The sequence below is a fragment of the Microtus ochrogaster genome, chromosome 2 (genome assembly GCF_000317375.1).
Source record: "Microtus ochrogaster isolate Prairie Vole_2 chromosome 2, MicOch1.0, whole genome shotgun sequence".
NCBI lineage: Eukaryota > Metazoa > Chordata > Mammalia > Rodentia > Cricetidae > Microtus > Microtus ochrogaster.
In genome coordinates, this window is record NC_022010.1 from 44,553,803 (window position 1) to 44,571,851 (window position 18,049).

The following is an 18,049-nucleotide window of genomic DNA, read 5'->3' on the forward strand; positions in this document are numbered from 1 at the left end:
CCTCTGCCCGCAAGAGGGGAGCATCTCGTGTCTCTCTGAGGCGTCTGCCCCTGAGAGCCCAGAGCTGTCGAGTCTCTGAGCTCACTTCCTCTTCCGCCCAGCATTCTGCTCCTCCCACTTATGTTCTAACCTATCAGGTCAAGCAGCTACTTTATTTAATCAACCAATGACCTTCCTCCATCACCCGACTACATAACCATTAATAGATAATTTTGTTTTAAGCTCTATCCCATTGACCTATACCTCTATGGTTTCTAAATTAATGACACCTTGTAATAAGTCTTTAAGTTTCATACTTTAAATCTCCCAACTTAGCCCATAATTTTCAAAATCACTTTGGCTTATTTTGCCTGTTATCATTGCTTTGATCATTATCATGTTGTGCTTGAAGTTTGGGATGAAAACTGACATCTGTATGTTACCTAATACAAGATACACCTCTCCATTTAAAAAATAAGTCTAAATACTTTTTATCAGTGTTCTGTAGAAAATTATTAGTTGGGTTTATAGTGTACATAATTGTCATGGTTTCAATGCTATTAAATGGTACTTTTCAAATATTTCATTGCTTATATATAGAAAATCAGTTACTTTTTATCAGTCTTATAGCCCATGACTTATAAACTTGCATATTAATTCTGGTCATGGTTTTCTAGATTCATTAGAATTTTCTGTGAAAACAATTGTTCTGTCTTCAATCTGAAAGTGTTATATTTTATGTCTGATATCTCTTATCTTCCTTCTTTCTTTCTTTCCTTTTCCCCCTTTCAATGGGGTTTCATTATGCTACCTTGGCTGGTCTTAAATTCATGGACTCTGTTGCCTTAGTCTCTTGGATAGCTAGGTTTTAAGGTATACATTTGCTGCTGGCTCCAATCTGTATGTCTTTCTTTTTCTTGTCTTATTGCGTGGTCTGGGACCTCCACCACCACAATAAATGAAAATGATCAGCAGAAATATACGTAACTTTTCCTTAGCCGTAGGGGAAGACATTATGTCTTTCCCAGTAAGAAGGATAGTAGCTATAAGTTTTTGCATGTGTTATTGATCAAATTAAGTGACATCATTCCTAATTTGGTGGGATTTTCCCCATTGGGTCATGAATGTATGTTATATTTTGTCAAATGTTTTTGCTGGTAATTATTGAAATGTCATGTAGTTTCTCTATTTTATTCTGTTAATATGGAGAAATGCTAGATGTTTGAAGTTGAACCAGCCTCCGTTACTGGGACAACTCCTATTAGTCAGGTTGGGTTATCAATACTCATTGTCTTAACTACGGTTAACTCTTTGTTTTCTCCACTTTCTTCTGTCTTGCTGCTGCTTTCACTACCCTTTCCTTTCACAGGACATCCCCTAATTAGCATACCCTGCAGCCTTCATTTCAGCGTCCCCAAACCTATCATTTAATGACCCCAGTGACTTTCCAGAGGCCTGCTCTTGGGTCTTGGCTGATTACACTGAAGGCCACAGTCTGTTTCTTCCAGAACACACTCCTATCTTGTCATGGTATTCTGTGTTGGCTCCACCTTGCCTGGCCCCAATGTCAGACAGGTCTTGGTTTGCTTCTATTTGGGCCTGTGTGGCAGGCTTCTACCTACCTTCCATTCCCTATGTGATTGCCCTTATGAGCCGTGGAAGCCATGTGCCTGCTCATCCTGCATTTTTGATTCAGCAATCTTTAATGGTTCCCACTGTGTAAGAATTATGTCCGGCTTGTTCAGCCTGCACTACGTATTTTCTTTCTGGGTTTCTGGAGAATCTGAGTTATTTACTCAAGGACCAGTTTCTTTTCATGGCCTTGCTTCATGTCTCTCAATGCCCAGTGCGCTCTGACCTGTCCAGAGGCCTCCTCATCAATCCTCCATTTAAGCACTTACCTCTGCTTTTGCTTGATGTGTGTTTGTTTCTGCTTTATATTCCTGCTTCTCCTTCAGTTCTTATCACCTGTCCACTTATCTTAGATGATCTGAATTGCTAAGAATACCATAGACTGGGTAGCTTGTAAACATAAGAACTTGTTTCTCACATTTTGGAGATTGAAAGTCTGAGATTAAATTGCTGGCATGGCTGGATTCTGGTGAACATTCTCTTTGGGGTTCTGATGAGCATCTTCTTTTGGGTTCTGGTGAGTTCCTCTTTGGGGTTCTTATTTCTTCATATGGTGGGCAGCAGAGGTGAGAGAACAAGCAAAAATCTCTTCCCATCAAGGCATTAATCCTGTTCATGAGGGCATCCACCCTGATGGTCCTGTCTCCTCCTCTTTCTACCAATAGCAGGTGTTTTAAGGGAACTTGAGCATCCCATATGTAACATTCTTTAGGTGGCTTGCTAGTTGCCATGGAGAAGGGTTTTTTTTCCCTTGTCATAAATAGATTTTCAATGTCAGGCCTTTACATAAAATGTCAAAATTTAGGTATTGGTAGGATTTGGGTAGGAGTTGGTAACAGTAATATTAGCCAATGAAGTTGGGACCATTGGTCACCTGAGCCTGCTTCTGCCATGGAGTTCAGAGTCCTCTTTGGCTGGGGGTTACCTGATTGTTAGAATGAGACAGATGAATTCTGTTTGTGGAGCAGGGAAGACACTCTCTGGGCATTTCTAGAGAGGGATGGCACTGTAGCCAGTATGAGCTCATCTGGCTCCTGGACCTTCACTTGGCTGGGGAGGATGTGGGTCTCAACACGACCTCAGGGTATGGCAGGGTGTGGATCTGAGTCAAGGATGGATACAGTGGAAGCCCCAGAGGACTGTGGGAATCATATGTTGCACCCGTTGCTGGGCAGGGACATTCCCAAGTAAAGCTTTTTGATATTTATAGGGACAAGCACCTTCCTTAGTCCGAATTGGCGACCAATGCAGGCTTCTCAGAGGCCAGAAGGCCACAGTGAAGGATGCAGGGCTGAGGTTAGAACTTGAGGTTGAGATTAACAAGCTAAGGAGTGGGACTGGAGTGGAGCTCAAAGCCCTCACAGCCTCCAGACCTAAGATCTCTCCAGGATTCTTGTGTCTAGGGACAAGGATAGGAACAGGTTCAGCATGGTCATATCCACAGAGCTTTGCTTGCCCAGGTTCGTTCTGAAGAACCTCAGCTCACAGAGCTCAATGAGTGGCATCCCCTTGCCTTTTGGGGGTCTGTTACACCATTTTGCTTTACCTTAGCCTTTCACTAAGTACTCTTTTCAAAAGAAGCTTAGCTTTAGGGCTGCTGAGCAACAGGGTGAAAATGCGTTTCCACACACATCTCAGTCAGCATTCAGCAGGGACCCATGAGGAGTAGCAGGGACAGATGCTGGAGCGTGGAGCTGTCAGGAGAAGCCTGGAGAGGAAGGAACTGAGCTTCCTCTCATCTCCACTGACCAGACTTCACTGCCCAAAGTGCTTGTCATGGCCCTGTGACCTGCATGGCCGGTGCAGCCTGGACTAGTGGGAGACAGGTTTTATAATCGTGAGTCAGGGCCTCTTTAGGAAGGAACCGCTTTGTGCTATCCCAACTCCCACACTTTGAAAAGAGAAGTTCTGCCACTTTGGGGGAACCTTTCTGGTGGTAGCTCTCAACTCCAGTCTTTTTAATTTGTGATAACACTAGCGTATGTGGTATGATTATTCAGAGACTCTGTGTTCTTAGGTGCTGTGCCTCTATCACATGCCAGCCAGGCTTAGGTCTTTGGGGACATTAGAAAATCCGAAAGATTAAGTTTGACTTCTTCTAGTCCTGTGTTAGCTACATTTGGTCTTTGTTTGTTACTGGCTAGGTGAGATGTGGATGGGGGCTCTGGACTTCGGGGTCTGGAGGACTGGGGTTGGGCAGGGCTCTGGTGTCCATGCCTGCCATGTTCTTGAGTTCTGTGTGCTTGGCTTCTTCCTCTGCAGCTTGTCTCCAATGTCCTCATCTTCTCCTGCACCAACATTGTGGGTGTCTGCACTCACTACCCAGCTGAGGTCTCCCAGAGACAGGCCTTCCAGGAGACCCGGGAGTGTATCCAGGCTCGGCTCCACTCACAGCGGGAGAACCAGCAACAGGTGAGTGAGGCACAGTCGGGAGGCCTGGATGGCAGCCAAGGCTCGTGGCCGGCGGGCTGGCCGAGGAGCAGCTGGCTAGTTCTCTGCCTGCTCCCGAGGCTGTGCTCATCATCTGCCCAGCCCCTCCTCCAAGCAATAGTTCCCTCAGGGAGTCCAACTTTGATGCTCTGTAGGAGCCTCTTGGCTTTTCCTGTCCCTTGCCTGTAGTCTCCTCATGTGGCCCTGTGGTCAGGCAGCAAAAGGCCTCCTCTATCCTGGGCCCCCATAAGTTGAAGAAGTGAGATCAGCCAGTATTTCCAGCCTGGGCGGAGGCATTACCCAAGGGAAGGAGGAGGAAAAGGAGCAGGTACTGTCAGCCTCTTGGGTACCCTGACCCAGCTCTTCTTCTCTGTCAAGTCCTGGGTGTGGATGCTTCAGAGAAGGGAGGTCGTCCTGTCTCCCCCCACAGTGTACTTGACCAGAGAGGCTGGCTGTCCATAGGGTCACAGCTCTGTGCCAAAAGAAAACCCTCAGACATTTCTCCTGGGTAAGGTGACACGGTGACTCAGGTTGGCATCAAGGTTCCAGCTGATCCTACTCTGAGGTTTTACTTGGGTGTCATATCTAGGTCACTGCTGTCCATTTCCTGCAGATAATCCAGACAGATGGTTATCTGTCCCTGCTCCCCCTGCTAACACTGCCTAGACAGACTGAGGGTGGTGGATGCTCGCCCCAGAAGGTGGTCAGCATGGAGAGGGGTATCTATATACTTGGACCAGCATGACTCTGGGAGTTCTGTAGACCAATGGGTCCTTCCCACAGATCCTCAGCAAACACTGGCATAGGCCTCCTGTATGCCACGTGCCATCAGGCCCCTGTCTTGTTGAGCTAGAGACAGGAAGAGAGTGGCCAGGCAGCGGAAAAGTACACACTGTGACTGCTCTGCTCACTGAAGTGTAGGTGTCTCTGTCTGGTGTGATCTGGATCCCTGCTAGGTGGGTATAGTAACGTGGCCGCTGACATCCAGACAACCGGGTAGGGGATGAGCTTTCCAACTCCTCCTGTCCCTGCCTGTGCCCTCTAACGCTGCTCCCTGTGGCTGCTGTGATTTGCCAGGTGCCCAAATGGACACTGACCAACTGAAGTCTGGCTGTCCTTGTTTATGCTCCCCCACTTTGGAGACACAACCTCATGTATCCCAGGTTGGCCTTGAACCTTGGATGTCAAGGATGACTTTGAACTTCTGCTCCCCTTGCCCCATCTTCAAATTCTAGGCATGTCTCCGTGTATTCAGATTCCACAGCACTGGGATCAAACCCAAGGCTTTATGCCTGTTGGACCAGTTCCCTTCCATCTAAACTACATGTGGCTCCAGCTCTGCCCAAACTCTGCCCCCAGCCTCCCTTCTCTTAACCCTGCCGCCCCCCTCCTCCAGCTCCTCGGAGGAAGCCCTGCTCCGCAGTATCGCTGCCCTGACAGGCTTCCCATCCCTTGTGCATACACCCTGCTCACCCCCTAAGTCCCTGCCTTCCTCAAGAGCCCCGTCTTACCTCTGTTATCAACTCCAGGGCCTCTCCCCTGAGAATGGAACCCCTTCCTTCACTTGCATTTTACAGGGTCGCTCTGGGCGTCATCTTTCCCCGAGGATGCTGGCCATTTGTTTCTGTGCTTTGAAACAGGGTCTCCCTGTGTAGTGCAGATTGCCCTGACTTCTCCCTGTCTCCTGCAGCCTCAGGGCTAGGGGTCTAGAATCCTGCCTGATGTGGTGATTGATGTTAAGCAAGGGTGTGCTATCGTGACCTGTTTTGGAGAGAGTTAGGCTGTACAGGCAGCAGGGAGGGCTAATGGGAAGGCAGAGAGCCAGAGTGGTGCTGCCTGAGTCCCAGACACAGGTGAGCACTGCACTGGAGCCATAGAAGAGGACACAGAAGGGAAATGACACATTCGAGAGCTGTTCCCAGGTCGGTGCTGAATGCCGGGGCTTGGCCTGGGGCTGAGAGGAGAGGAAAGTTCTAGAAACATAAGCAGTTTCTGCAGGGCCAGGATCTGGATCCTGATGCAGGAGGATGGAAGTGTCCTCTGCAAAGGCAGGGAGGGATGGGAGGAGGAGTCTTGCTGGGAATGGGATGTCACAGGTGGGCATTTGGGAGTCAGTGAGCCATGGGGCAAGAGGTGAGCGGAGGTGACAGAGTTGATGGATGGATGGATAGTGGTGGCTCAACAGTGGATCTGCTCCCCGAGGTAAGAGTGTTTTGAGGACAGAAGTAGAGCATGCTTCACTGGGCACCCAGAAGAGGAACCAAAGAGGACACTTCAGTCTCAGGGCTACCTCAGGGGAGGGGGTACACAGAATTCAGTGCAGAATGGTGTGAAGGAGAGACGCAGAGGGCTGCGGGCAGCCGGAATGGAAGGCCCGAGAGGAGAGTACTTAAGTGTGTGAGCCCGGCAGAGGGCTTAGCCCGGAGCCAAGGCTGTGGCCTTCAGATAGAGCCACTCAGCACAGAACAGACCACGGAGGAATCTCAGGAATTGAGTGAAGTCCAGGCTCTATAAGTAGCTGACATGACTTGCCACGATGTGGCCCTGTCCCCTTTTCCTGCTTCTCTCCCACCTCCCTTATGACTGGCTTTAACTTCTCTTGCTTCCTCAAAGTTAACTCTTTTCTCTTGTTCCTGGGCCACTGCCTCCCACGTGGGATTGAAAGGTGCTGCAGGCTCTTGGGCCTTTTCTAACAACAGCAGTTCTAGCCTAGGCCTGCTCCTGGCCTCCGTGGGGCGGGGGGGCTGCCTGTAGGTGCATGGCTATGATTCTCACAACCAGATTGCTGCCTGGCACGTAGTAGACATCTATAAATACTCGGTTCTGTTGAATGGGTCCGGCTAATACTGTCAACAGTAGTTTGGCCAAGGCCACTCGGGTTTTTAAGGTTTTAACCCAAGCTGCTTGATCCTCAAGGCTCCACCCGGAGTGCCTTTCCCAGAGTAGAATGGAGGCAAGAGAGGTGATGAACCAACCAGGAGGTACCCCAGAGAATCCTGGGGCGTGACTCCGGCTGCTCCCTCCTCTTACACTGGTTCTAGTTCCGTGGTTCTCAGAAGAGCCTTGGAGGTCCTCCTGTGTCCTGCCCCCATTGGCATGGGTATGGATGAGAGGGGACCTGCCAGAGGTGTGGAAGGAATGGTGACAGGCTCATCTGCTTCCCTCTGCAGGAGCGTCTCCTGCTGTCTGTCCTTCCCCGTCATGTTGCCATGGAGATGAAAGCAGATATCAACGCCAAGCAGGAGGATATGATGTTCCACAAGATTTACATCCAGAAGCATGACAATGTGAGGTAGGGGCGAGGACAGGGTGGGGGAACTGGACCCTGATGAAGACAGCCTCATGGAGGGTGGGGGTGGCCCAGTGCTGTGGAGCATGCCAGCTCTGCCCTTTGTCTGCTTAGGGAATTAGCACTGTTTAACTTCCTGTCAGGGTATGAAGTAGGCAGCAAAGACTGTAAGAGAGAATAGAGAAAGGAGGGGAGAAAAGAAGTGGACCCGCTTTCAGGGGAACCCCTCACCTGACAAAGATAGAACACATGGACGTGGACCCTGGTGTCACCCTTATTACAGTCCCCTTCACCAGCCTCTGGCATGTCCTCTAAGCCTGTGTGTGCGAGCCACTGTCCCAGGCATTGCCCACCTTGTCATTGATCCTTTGACATCTCTATGGGGGACACAAACAGTGTTCCTAACTTAGAGATCCAGTTGGATTGAGACCAGTGCTGAAGCCCCCCACCCCCACCCCCAAGCCAGTATGGTAAACCCAGCCTGCTCTGAAGCCCACTTTGCCTCTGCGCACCTTGGCTGCCTCCGTAGGCAGAGCCGCTGACAGCAGGGATGTGCAAACAGATGTAGGTTAATAGAGTGCAAAATCTGCTTATGAGTTCCACAGGGATGTAAGCAACACAGGTGGCCTTCATCCACCATGGCTCCTAAGAGCCTGGTAATTCTCCCGTATGCCCAGGAAAGGAGCCACTGTGAGCTTCGGGAAAGTTACCTTCTCTCTCCTAAGGGACAAGTCCTCTGAGGTTGGAGTGAAGAGGCTGGCGGGAGGCATGGGCTGTTTTCAGTGAAGGGAGCCATTGGATCAGGCAAACTGGCCCCACTATGGCTGTCGGTGGGGACGGAGGAGGAACACAACACTGTAATTTGCTTGTAGAACGAGCAGAGCCATTTTGCTTCCGGATGTGCTCTGAAGTCTGCGATGACCATTCTGCATTCATTAAGGGCCCCTCCCACCTGTCTCTTAAAACTCAAAGGCCAAGGCTGTGGGGGGCAAGTGTAGACTGCACCACACATCTGTGGTCTGTTTGGGGGTGGATTTTGAAGCTTCCCCATAAGCTCCGAATCAGGCAGCGCCAAGATGGCCACCTGCCATGTGGCTAATGGACATGAGCCCTGGGAAGCAGACAGCATGCTGGTTCCTCTGCCTGACCTTGGGTGTGAAATGTCACTTCTTCAGTGCTTTCTGTGTTCCCACAGTCCCCACGTTGTCATCCCCACTGTACAGACCAGGAAACGGAGGCCCCGAGGTTTACTCTCTTGTTTTTTTTTAAAGGTTTATTTACTTATTATCTATACAGTGTTCTGCCTACATGTATGCCTGCAGGCCAGACGAGGGCACTGGATCTTATTGCAGATGGTTGTGAGCCACCATGTGGTTGCTGGGAATTGAACTTAGGCCCTTTGGAAGAACAGCTAGTGCTCTTAACCGCTGAGCCATCTCTCCAGCCCCCGAGGTTTACTCTTTATCTATGGACAACAGAGAGAGATAATATTGTGTGTGTGTTCAGTCACATGACTGAGGCATCCCAGGGTCCTTCTATGATCTGAGGTCTCTGTCTAGGGACATTGGAAGCAATAGCTTTCCCTGCCTGTTAGGACAGATGCAAGAGGCTTGGGTTTTAGATGGGAAGAGGGTGCTCCAAAAGTGGCCCCAATATGTCAGAGCTGGGTTCTGAGCTGCTCTCTCCATCTTCCCAACCATGTCCCTGGCAAGGGACAAAGGTGCCTTCTTTAGCTACTCTGAGCTCAGCAGAGTGTCCTGTGGCTTCCACTGATGTATGCACAGATAATCTGGAAGAAAATCTGCTCTGAGGAACAGCCTGGCATGGGTTCTCAGCCCCAGCCCTCCAGTAAAGAGGCTTGCTCAGAGAGTACCCAGACCTGTCAGTTCACAGTGATAATCTCAAGGGATGACCCTTGTTCTGGGTATCATTGCACCTGCTTCCAGCAGTGGCCCTGCAGTGACTTCGGGTGATTAAAAGGAAAGTCGTAGAGCTATCTCAGTGTCAACAAGGCACAAGTCAGGCCTCTGTCACAGTGGACATGTTTCTATTTAGCATAAGCCAGAATGAGAACAGCGATCAGCAAAGAGAGGGAAGGAGAGAAAAATGAAGATGCTGTGGTGCTTTAGGGGGCAGAATCTAAAGTTCTCAGGGAGGGCTAGAATCTATAACGTATGTCAGAGATTAGGGTATCACAGTCATGCAAACATCCTGCCGGGTCCCCTCCTAGGGTCCTAGCCTGGATGTAGCCTTGGGAAGAGGCTCATGCTCACTCTCGTCATATTTGAAGAGGTTAGACTAGTAGTACTGGTGGGCCTCCTAGTTTAAAAACACACCAGGGCCAGGTTCAGAGAAACCAAGAGGTGCAGAGGTTAGGCCTGGGTTCTGGGGTCTCTGCTGTGTACTGACTGTGTGAACAAGGCACTGGACCCCTCTGAACCTGCTTCCTCATCTGCACATAGAATAGCAGTGGTCTCTCCTTAGAGTGAGTGGGATGATGTAAGACGGTGCAGAGCTGTGCTGGTGTCTCAGTGTGCAGCAGTCAGGAGCTGTGATCATTGCTGTTGTTTTCTGGGTTGTTATCCCTCCTGTAATCAACAGAGGACGCCCCTGGTTCTTAGCTGGAGAGGGCAAGGGTGATGAGTCACATTCCTCAATTCTCTGCAGACTTGTAACAGTTACCGAGGGTGATGGCATGCCGCTCTCTGCCCCCAACAAGAGCAAGGCCACAACAAAAGTAAATCAACCCCATAACATGCAGCTCCTGGGGTTACCAGCTGAGACTGAGCAAGGAGTTGAAGAATGCTTTGGTCCTGGGCTACAACTGGCTGTGGCATGAGGTCCCAGATGCCGCTCCTGTCTGATGAGTGCTGACAGATAAGTTGTGTCGGCCCCTGTGGTTGGTGGCTCAGAGAGTGCTTCTACTCCTGTGGGGACATCAGGACTCAGAGAGGCCACAGAGCATTGGTTCTCAGCCCTTTGAATGCTGTGACCCTTTAATACAGTTCCTTATGTTGTGGTGACCCCCAACCATTAAATTATTCCATTGCTACTTCATGACGGTAATTTTGCTATGATCATGAATCATAATGTAAATATCTGTGTTTTCTGATGGTCTTAGATGACCCCCGTGAAAGGGTCATTCAACCCCCACAGGGGTCACGACCCACAGGCTGAGAACCACTGGGCTAGGGGAAGAGGACACAGTATAGGAAGATGCAGACACGAGGTCACATTGTGGAGTGGAGCAGGACAAGTGTCTGTCCGCATGGAGCAGAGCGGCTCACATCCCAGCCCTGTCAGCTGGGAACTGGGACTGTGGACAGTCACCTTGTTTTCTCAGCTGTCACCTGGGGCTACATGTGTGGGCTCATTCATCTGTTTAGTGCGTGTGTCGCCCAGTCTGTGCAGTCACAAGCTTCACGCCAACATGCAGTAGAGACAGGGAGCATGGCTGGGAGCTAAGAGGCACTGTCTCCGAAGGTGACCTGAAATTAGGATCCCTGCCATCCCCGGAGGCACTTGAGAGGTCTGTGCCACTCCTGGGGATGCTTGAAGTTAGTGTATGTTCCGTCTCTGGCAGTCAACTCGAAGGTGCCCAGTGTTGGGAGACACAACATTGGGGGTACATGCCTGAAAAGCCCCCAGCCTGCTTAGTAGTCCATGTTCTGATGTCCGTGGAGACTGCCAACCTGGCTTCAAGATCAGGTGGTAATCCACTACTCCAGAGGCCAGGGGACAGAGAATGCCAGGCTCTCCTGACGTCCATGGTGGTCCTACGGAATGAAGGGGAACCTCACTTGACTCCCCTCACACTGGTGTTCCTTAGGATTTAAGGTTGTTAGATGGTAGAACGGCTAGGACCGTTCCAGATTCTTCCTTGTAGAAAGGGGTGGAAGGTCACCACCTCTAGAGGGTGCAGATCCCTGCTGGGGAAGTATATTCTTTCCGAGGTAACTTGCCTCTGCCCCAGTTCCCATCTTTATCTCCTCACTTCGGAAGTTTCATGTGGGATACTGAATCTGAGCCTCATTGTTTCATTTGCTGGTACCCACGAGGTTCAGCAGAGGAGCTGCCCAGCCTGGGCTGTGAATGAGGTCGTATGCATGCTCCCTGTTAAGTGCTGTGGGAATGACCTACATGCCTCCTCCTTCCTCCAGCCCCCCTCTCTCTAATTTCTTTCCCCTTTGAAGGTTATCGTCTCTCCTGTCTCCTTCAAGGACATGGCTGCATTCCCTAGGTTGCTTTAGTGTCTGGCTCAGCCACCATGTGGTGTGGTTCTGAATTATAATGATCATGGACCATGTCTGAGATGCCTTAGATACCCACGGATGGAGTGTGCCTTCTGGGGGCAGGGTGTGGAAAGAACCGACCCCCAGTCCACCCTTAGCCATCTGAAGAGTGGACCATGGACATCTCAAACCTGATGCTGGAAGTATGCCCAATTTTATTCGATACCAATTATGATTTCAAATGGTCTCTGCCTATAAACAATTACTGAGCTCCTATTATGTGCCAGGTGATGCTACTAAAAGGGCACTATTAGGAAGTATCTAGTCCTCATGGGAACGTAAGAGCTGAGCAGAGGACTGTGGGAGCAGTGAGCTGACAACCCAGCCAGTTCTGTTGGGAGCCACTTGGGTTGGACCTCTTATTTACTTTTTGTTTGTGTATGTGTGTCTCTCTGTGTGTGTACACATATATATTGTAGTATAAGGGGCTACAGAGATGGCTCTGTGGTGAATACCATGCTGCTCTTGTGAAAGGCTAGAGTTTAGTTCCTGGCACGCACATCTGATAGCTCCCAATGTCCTGTAACTCCAGCTCCAGGGGATCTAACCCTCTCTTCTGGCCTCTATGGACAACTGCATGCTCATGTACATACCCACATATGTATATACATATAAATAGATGATAAACATTTTAAAAGACTGATCTAGCATAAGATATTTTGCTTAAAACCCAACCTTGTAAGTGTAAGTGGCATTAGCTACGTTTGTGTTGTACACCCACCTCTTCCTCCAGTGCTGTCGACCCCAAACTGGAACTATAACTGTTCAACACGTCCCTGTACCCCCAGACCCTCACTCCAGGAACTGCTTTTCTTCTTTCTGTCCTTAGCAGTTTGATTATTCTAGAGATCTCATATAAATAGAACTCCAGAATTTGTGCTTTTGATGACTGGCTTGGCTCACCCGGCATAATGTTCCCATGGTTCAGCCAGGTTGTGGCATTCGTCAGTGTTTTCTCCCTTGTTGAGGCTGAGTAAGACGCCTTTTGAGTACGCCACATTCGGGCCATCTCTTCCTGGGATGCCCCTCGGGCAGCTTTACCTTTGGGAGTGATGCTGCTGTGTGCATGGGTGAACAAATATTATTCATACCTCTGCTTTCTGGTTGTCTGGGTATATGTCCAGAAGTGGGGCTGCTGGCTCATGTGGTAAACTGGTCTGATTTTTTTTCTTTAAGGAACCCCCCCACCACCACACACACACAGGTTTCTGTACTCCAGTCTTCCTGATGGCACAAGCTCAGGGGCTCCGCTCTCTCCTTGTCTGGGGTTCACAAAAGGCCCACATTTGTGTTGGGACACAGTATAAGGACCAGTGGGGAATGGAGCCAGCAATCAGCAAGGGCTTAGCTCTCAACTCTAGAAATCAGGGCTCTGGCAAGCCAGGAAAGAGGGAGGAGAGGGGGAGAGAGGCTCTGATGGCTGAGCACGCTGGGCTGTGTTTCTGAGACAAGTACAAACAGGTGTGACCCGTGGGTCGGATCCTACTAAGAATTCAGACATGAGGATTATTCTGAGTGGGCTTAGTCGAGGAAGGCATCGTGAAGATGAGTGGGTCAGAATCGGGTTCTGAAAGAGAAAGAGTGATTTGCTTTCTGCCTTTTCAAACATAAACATTTTATTATATAAAGGCCTGTGTTTTGTAGTGAAATTGGAAAATGTAGGCGGTGTAGAAAAGAAAAGGAATTCACGCAGATCGGGCTGACTGCTGCTGGGGTTTGGTGCAGCCTCCTCTGTGGGCCTCTCCTGTGGAGGGCGTTTTCCCGAGCCTCTCACATTCCTGGACGAGTGTCCACAGGCACTGCCAGGCTCTGTTGCTTGCGTGGTAAGGATGAGATGTGATTATGGGCTGGCCTGGGGTCTGCAGGAGGCCCAAAGGCTTGCTAGCAAAGTGGATTATGGGATATGCCTTGATCTGAGGTCCCCCAACTTCTCCTCTTGGACCTCACTTACCAAAGTGATGTCCCTGTTCCTGCCAGGGTAGAGAGGTTATGGCCACCTGGGCAGATTCTCGCCTTGATGGCATTGTGCACTAGTATTTGGTGTCCTCTCCTAGGTCATCCCCCCCCCCTTCCTTTCCAGCCTGTGCCTAGGGTAATTCTGACTGATGCCGACTCATTTAAAAAAAAAATCTGTTGAAAAAAAAAAAAAGCCCTCTGTCGACTCCTCACACCTGGTAGTGCCAACTCGCCCAGTGGACGTGAATGACTCTTTGCTCCCCTTTACCCAACAAAACCACAAACTCAAGTATCTGTCCAGGCTGGGTGACGTGGAGAAGATCAAGGGTGGGTGCTTCAGGGGCATCTCTGTTGGACACAAAGAAATGGTTTCCTACAGAGGCCTAACCACCCCAGGGTGCTGCCAGCATCCTCAGAGGTGGACTGAAACCTTACCCCACTTCTTTCCCGTCCTGCCTTCCATAGCCCTGATCTGGATGAGGATCCAGGGATTGGGACTCCTCAGGCACAGCTGTTAGCACTGCCAGCCCACCCAGTCCTGAGTGCCCAGCAATGCTGCAGGATGTGGCCCTGTGTGTAGGAGCTGGGCCAAATGCTGACAACTCATAAGTCACAGGGCCTGTTGGCAGGAAGAGGGGTTGAGTGTAAGAAAATGCCTGCGGGCAGAGCAGGGCTGCAGAGGGCCTATAGTGGTAATTGGTGACATGCCCCACGCTCGTGCCTCTCGAGTGGCAGGCAGGCTAGCTAGGGAGTGACAGAGGACAGATCGTTAGGGAAGTATCCCCCATGTGGGCCCGTCCCCAGTGTCTAGTCGCTCCAAGGACCCACTAGTGTGTCAAGAGGAGGTCTCAAATGAGCTGATGTATGAGCCAACATCTTTCTGCTTCTCTAGGCCTGGTGTTAGGCTGTGAACTGGCTTTAGAATTCCCAGGGATACAGCCAGGAAAGCCAGGTGGGCGGAAGAGATGGTCTGTGTTGGGGAGACCCTGTGAAGCATAGCAGCCTCCATAAGGGACAGTCTGAAAGCAAAATCCTCCCACAGAACAGAAGCCTCTCAAAGGGCGAATGAGGACGCAGTTGCCAGTTTCCACAGAAGGGCCAGAGTGGCTTCCGGGGTCAGAGCTGGGACCTCAGAGACCTTGTATGGGATTCTCCCAACCCAGGTTAGAAATGTGCTTGGCATGACTCTTGGGTGACTGTGGGTGACCTACCCTCTCTGTTTCCCCAAGAGCTGAGAGAGCCGTAGAGACCCCTCCCAGTATGCCAGCAGTTGGGGAGGTCTCGGGTTTCTAAGCCTCCCTGGTGATAAGCACACAGTATCTTCTGTCCGTGGTAACCATGCTGATTTTGTGAGGGACCCCCAAGCTTCACAGGCTCCTCTCTGAGGTGATGTTCTGGGATCCTAGGAGGCCCTGTGAGGCAGAAGGGGAGTTCACGATTTGTCCTCTTGCTTTCCCTGAAGTTGTGGGCATTCTCTCCCTTCCAGTAAATAAGCATCAGGCACTGCTATGGGCTGAATGTACTTATGGACAGAAGATAAGTGCTGTCCATAGTACTTGTGAACCGACCTCCTTATCTAAAATGTTGCTTTAGGTTAGTTTAGATTATCTACGACCAGCTATGTGCAAGAAGGAGAGGAAGGCTGGGTGTCACAGTGAAAGAGAGAGAGAGAGAAAGAGAGAGAGAGAGAGAGAGAAACACATTCCCATATCTGTTGCTACAGTATATTGTTTCAATTGTCCTATTTCTTTCATTATCCTCTTGCTATGTCTAAGTCCTAAGTGAAACTTTATTGCATGCATGTGTGTATAAGATACAGCACAGGTTTTGTGTTAGCCATGACCTCAGCTGTGAATGAAGGGATTTGGGACAGATCCCCACAGGTAAGAGAGATTGCTAGAGGTTATGGTAAGCTCACACTTGTCACGTAAATATGGCTCGTATCGTCATGAGAAGAGGGAAGGGCTGTGTGATGGCACAGACACTAAAGGCGGCGATCTGAGCACTGCAGTCTCTGGTTTAGGAATATCAAAAATGAATGGGCACCCCAGAAACCCAAATCTCGGGGGATGTGGCCCTCGCCCCACCAGCACATTGAGCTCAGACTTCCAGGCCCAGAACAATAGGGAGTGCACATCTCCCCAGTGTTTAAGCTACTTTGTAATGGCAGTCCTTTATCTAATATGGGCACCTATGATGTAGGTGCCAAATTGGGGGTTGGTCAAGCCAAGAGCCAGTCCCCAGTCGGTCAGTCCTGTGGCTGCAAATTTTGTAGGGACTGGGATATAGTGGTGAAATGAGACCCTTCCCCTCAAAGAGTTCACATTTCTGGTAAAAAAAAAAAAAAAGGTAGAGAAAGACAGAATAAGAAACACATAGCCACAGTGTTGTGTGCTGTGCTCCACCTATACTTGAAGGATAATTTCCTGGACCCCCCCAGAGAGGCCTGGTTAGACTTTCTAGCAGACACCCTAGAACCCTGCCTGGGCAATATTTTTTACTGTTCTACTAAACTAAATAAACTTGTACTTTTTTTTCACTTTTTAAATGGAATATTTGCAGCCAGTGTGGGATCCATTCCATTAATCCCAGCATTAGGGTGGCAGAGGCAGGTGGATTGCTGTGAGTTCGAGGCCAGCCTGGTCTACATAGAGTTCCAGGACAACCAGGGCTGTGACGCAGAGAAAGCCTGTCTGGAAAAAGCAAAAGGAACATTCCCGGCTTCTCTGTGGCCTTGTTGGCACCCCCCGCCCAGTCACGTGCCTTGGAGCCCCCGTGAAGTGAGAGGAAGCTGCCTGGACGTGGCACTGTGATAATCACGACCGTGGAACTGACGGCCGAGATAATGACTGAGTTCCTGCTAGGCAGGTAGCACATGCAGCGTGGACACGCTGCCACACAGAGATGGCTCAAGCCCAGAGAGACTGAGTGGGATGGAACAAGACTCGATTCCCTCCCGTCGCTTAGAAAGGAGTGCCGTTTGGAACTCCCAAACTGTTTATTTCTAGAGTTTGCCTGGGACGATTTTAGACTACAGTTGGCTGAAGGCAACCAAGATGGAGGCAGGTTAAACATGGCTGAGATGCGGGAGAGAAGGACAGCGGACGTAAATGAGGGGTCTCATGTCTACATCAGGGTGGTAGGATACTGTGAAGAAGGTGCCGTGTCAGCTAGGGCAACAGTCCTCCTCTCGAGCTGCGTATTAGAACTACCAGAGAAGCTTCAAATAAAAAAGGTCAACAACAATGAAACAACCGCAGCAGAGTCCCACCACTGACGGATTAAATTAGAATCCCCGGGGCAGGGGCTCTGAGACCTCTCCACAGGAAAGCTTCTCAGGGGACCATAAGGGACACCAACCCAGAGGCTGGCGTCCAAGGACTGCTCATCTAAGGCAGTAAGAACAGAGCTCACACAACAGGCACGGTCTTCTGTGGAGGGCAGTGACCAACAGGCCAGAGCCTTCCTTACACTGCTTGGGTGACAGAGACCTGTCTCTCTGGGTGGCTCAGTGATCTTTGCTTTGAAGAGTCCTTGAGATCACACAGGTTTGCCTCATGTTTCTGAGGCCACACTTTCCCCATTCTCTTTTCTTCTCTGCTTGGAGCTGGCCCATGGTTGTCTTGCTTCTGCAGGGCCAGGGGGCTTTCTTTCCTACACTAGGGTCTTAGTCCCAGGTGGACCAGTAAGCACGGTGTCTGGTGAACCTGCAATTAAAACAAGATGGTAGCATAGAGGGGGAGGCTCTCTGCTTGCTGTACCTGGGCCTGACTGATCTTGACCCCGGTTGCCATTAGCTTTAGTTTCTAAGGAGAAAAAAAAATTCCTGAATAAAAGTGTAACCAACACTTTGAAGAGATGAGAAAGACTCCTCTTTCTCCCTGTCTGAGAAATAAGAGGGAAAGATGAACCAAGATTAGGGGCGACACACTGTTGCCTAGCATGCCAGGTGGCCTTCCTCTAGGCAGAGCAGTGAGGTATCTCTATAGGTAGGAAAAGTGCCAGGGTTCCTGAGGCCCCGCAGTCCCACAGCCATGGCGGACCATGAGGCAGCTGTCTGATGCCCCCACCTCTCTTCTCTCGTCTGCAGCAGGTGACATGCCTTGTCCCTGTCTCTCATGTCTCTTACTCCAGCCATCATCCTGCAGTCTCCTCTACTGGCCTAGGATGGGACGGGGATCCCAGACATGGAAATGTCTCTGTCCCAGAGGCTGGTAGCTGTTTCTGTGCTTCTTCTCTTGGATAGCCTAGCCCAAATCCCAGGATGTCTTTCCTGGTAACCCAGCCTGTTACCATGCACCCTGATGTTTTGCTTTGTGGGTTTGTGAGCAACTGTGGCAAGTGCCCCCCTAGTCATTGCCAGGGCACCAGCTGTTTTTATTCTCCGAGGACTGTGGGGCTGACAGACCACATAATATGTACTGATTGTACTCTTAGAATGGGCATCCAGGTTGTCTGTGTGGCCTTGGGA

The 18,049-nt window shown here is 50.1% G+C and overlaps 1 protein-coding gene across 2 annotated transcripts in view; it reads left to right on the forward strand.

Moving 5' to 3' along the window:
* The window catches only part of Adcy5 (adenylate cyclase 5), a 148,159-nt gene that overhangs the window by 88,856 nt on the left and 41,254 nt on the right, over window positions 1–18,049 (forward strand). For both annotated transcript variants that reach the window (XM_026785808.1, XM_005344888.2), the window contains exons 2-3: window positions 3,874–4,023; window positions 7,212–7,333. In XM_026785808.1, coding sequence (XP_026641609.1) covers window positions 3,874–4,023; window positions 7,212–7,333 — 272 coding nt within the window. The remainder of the gene's footprint in view (window positions 1–3,873; window positions 4,024–7,211; window positions 7,334–18,049) is intronic.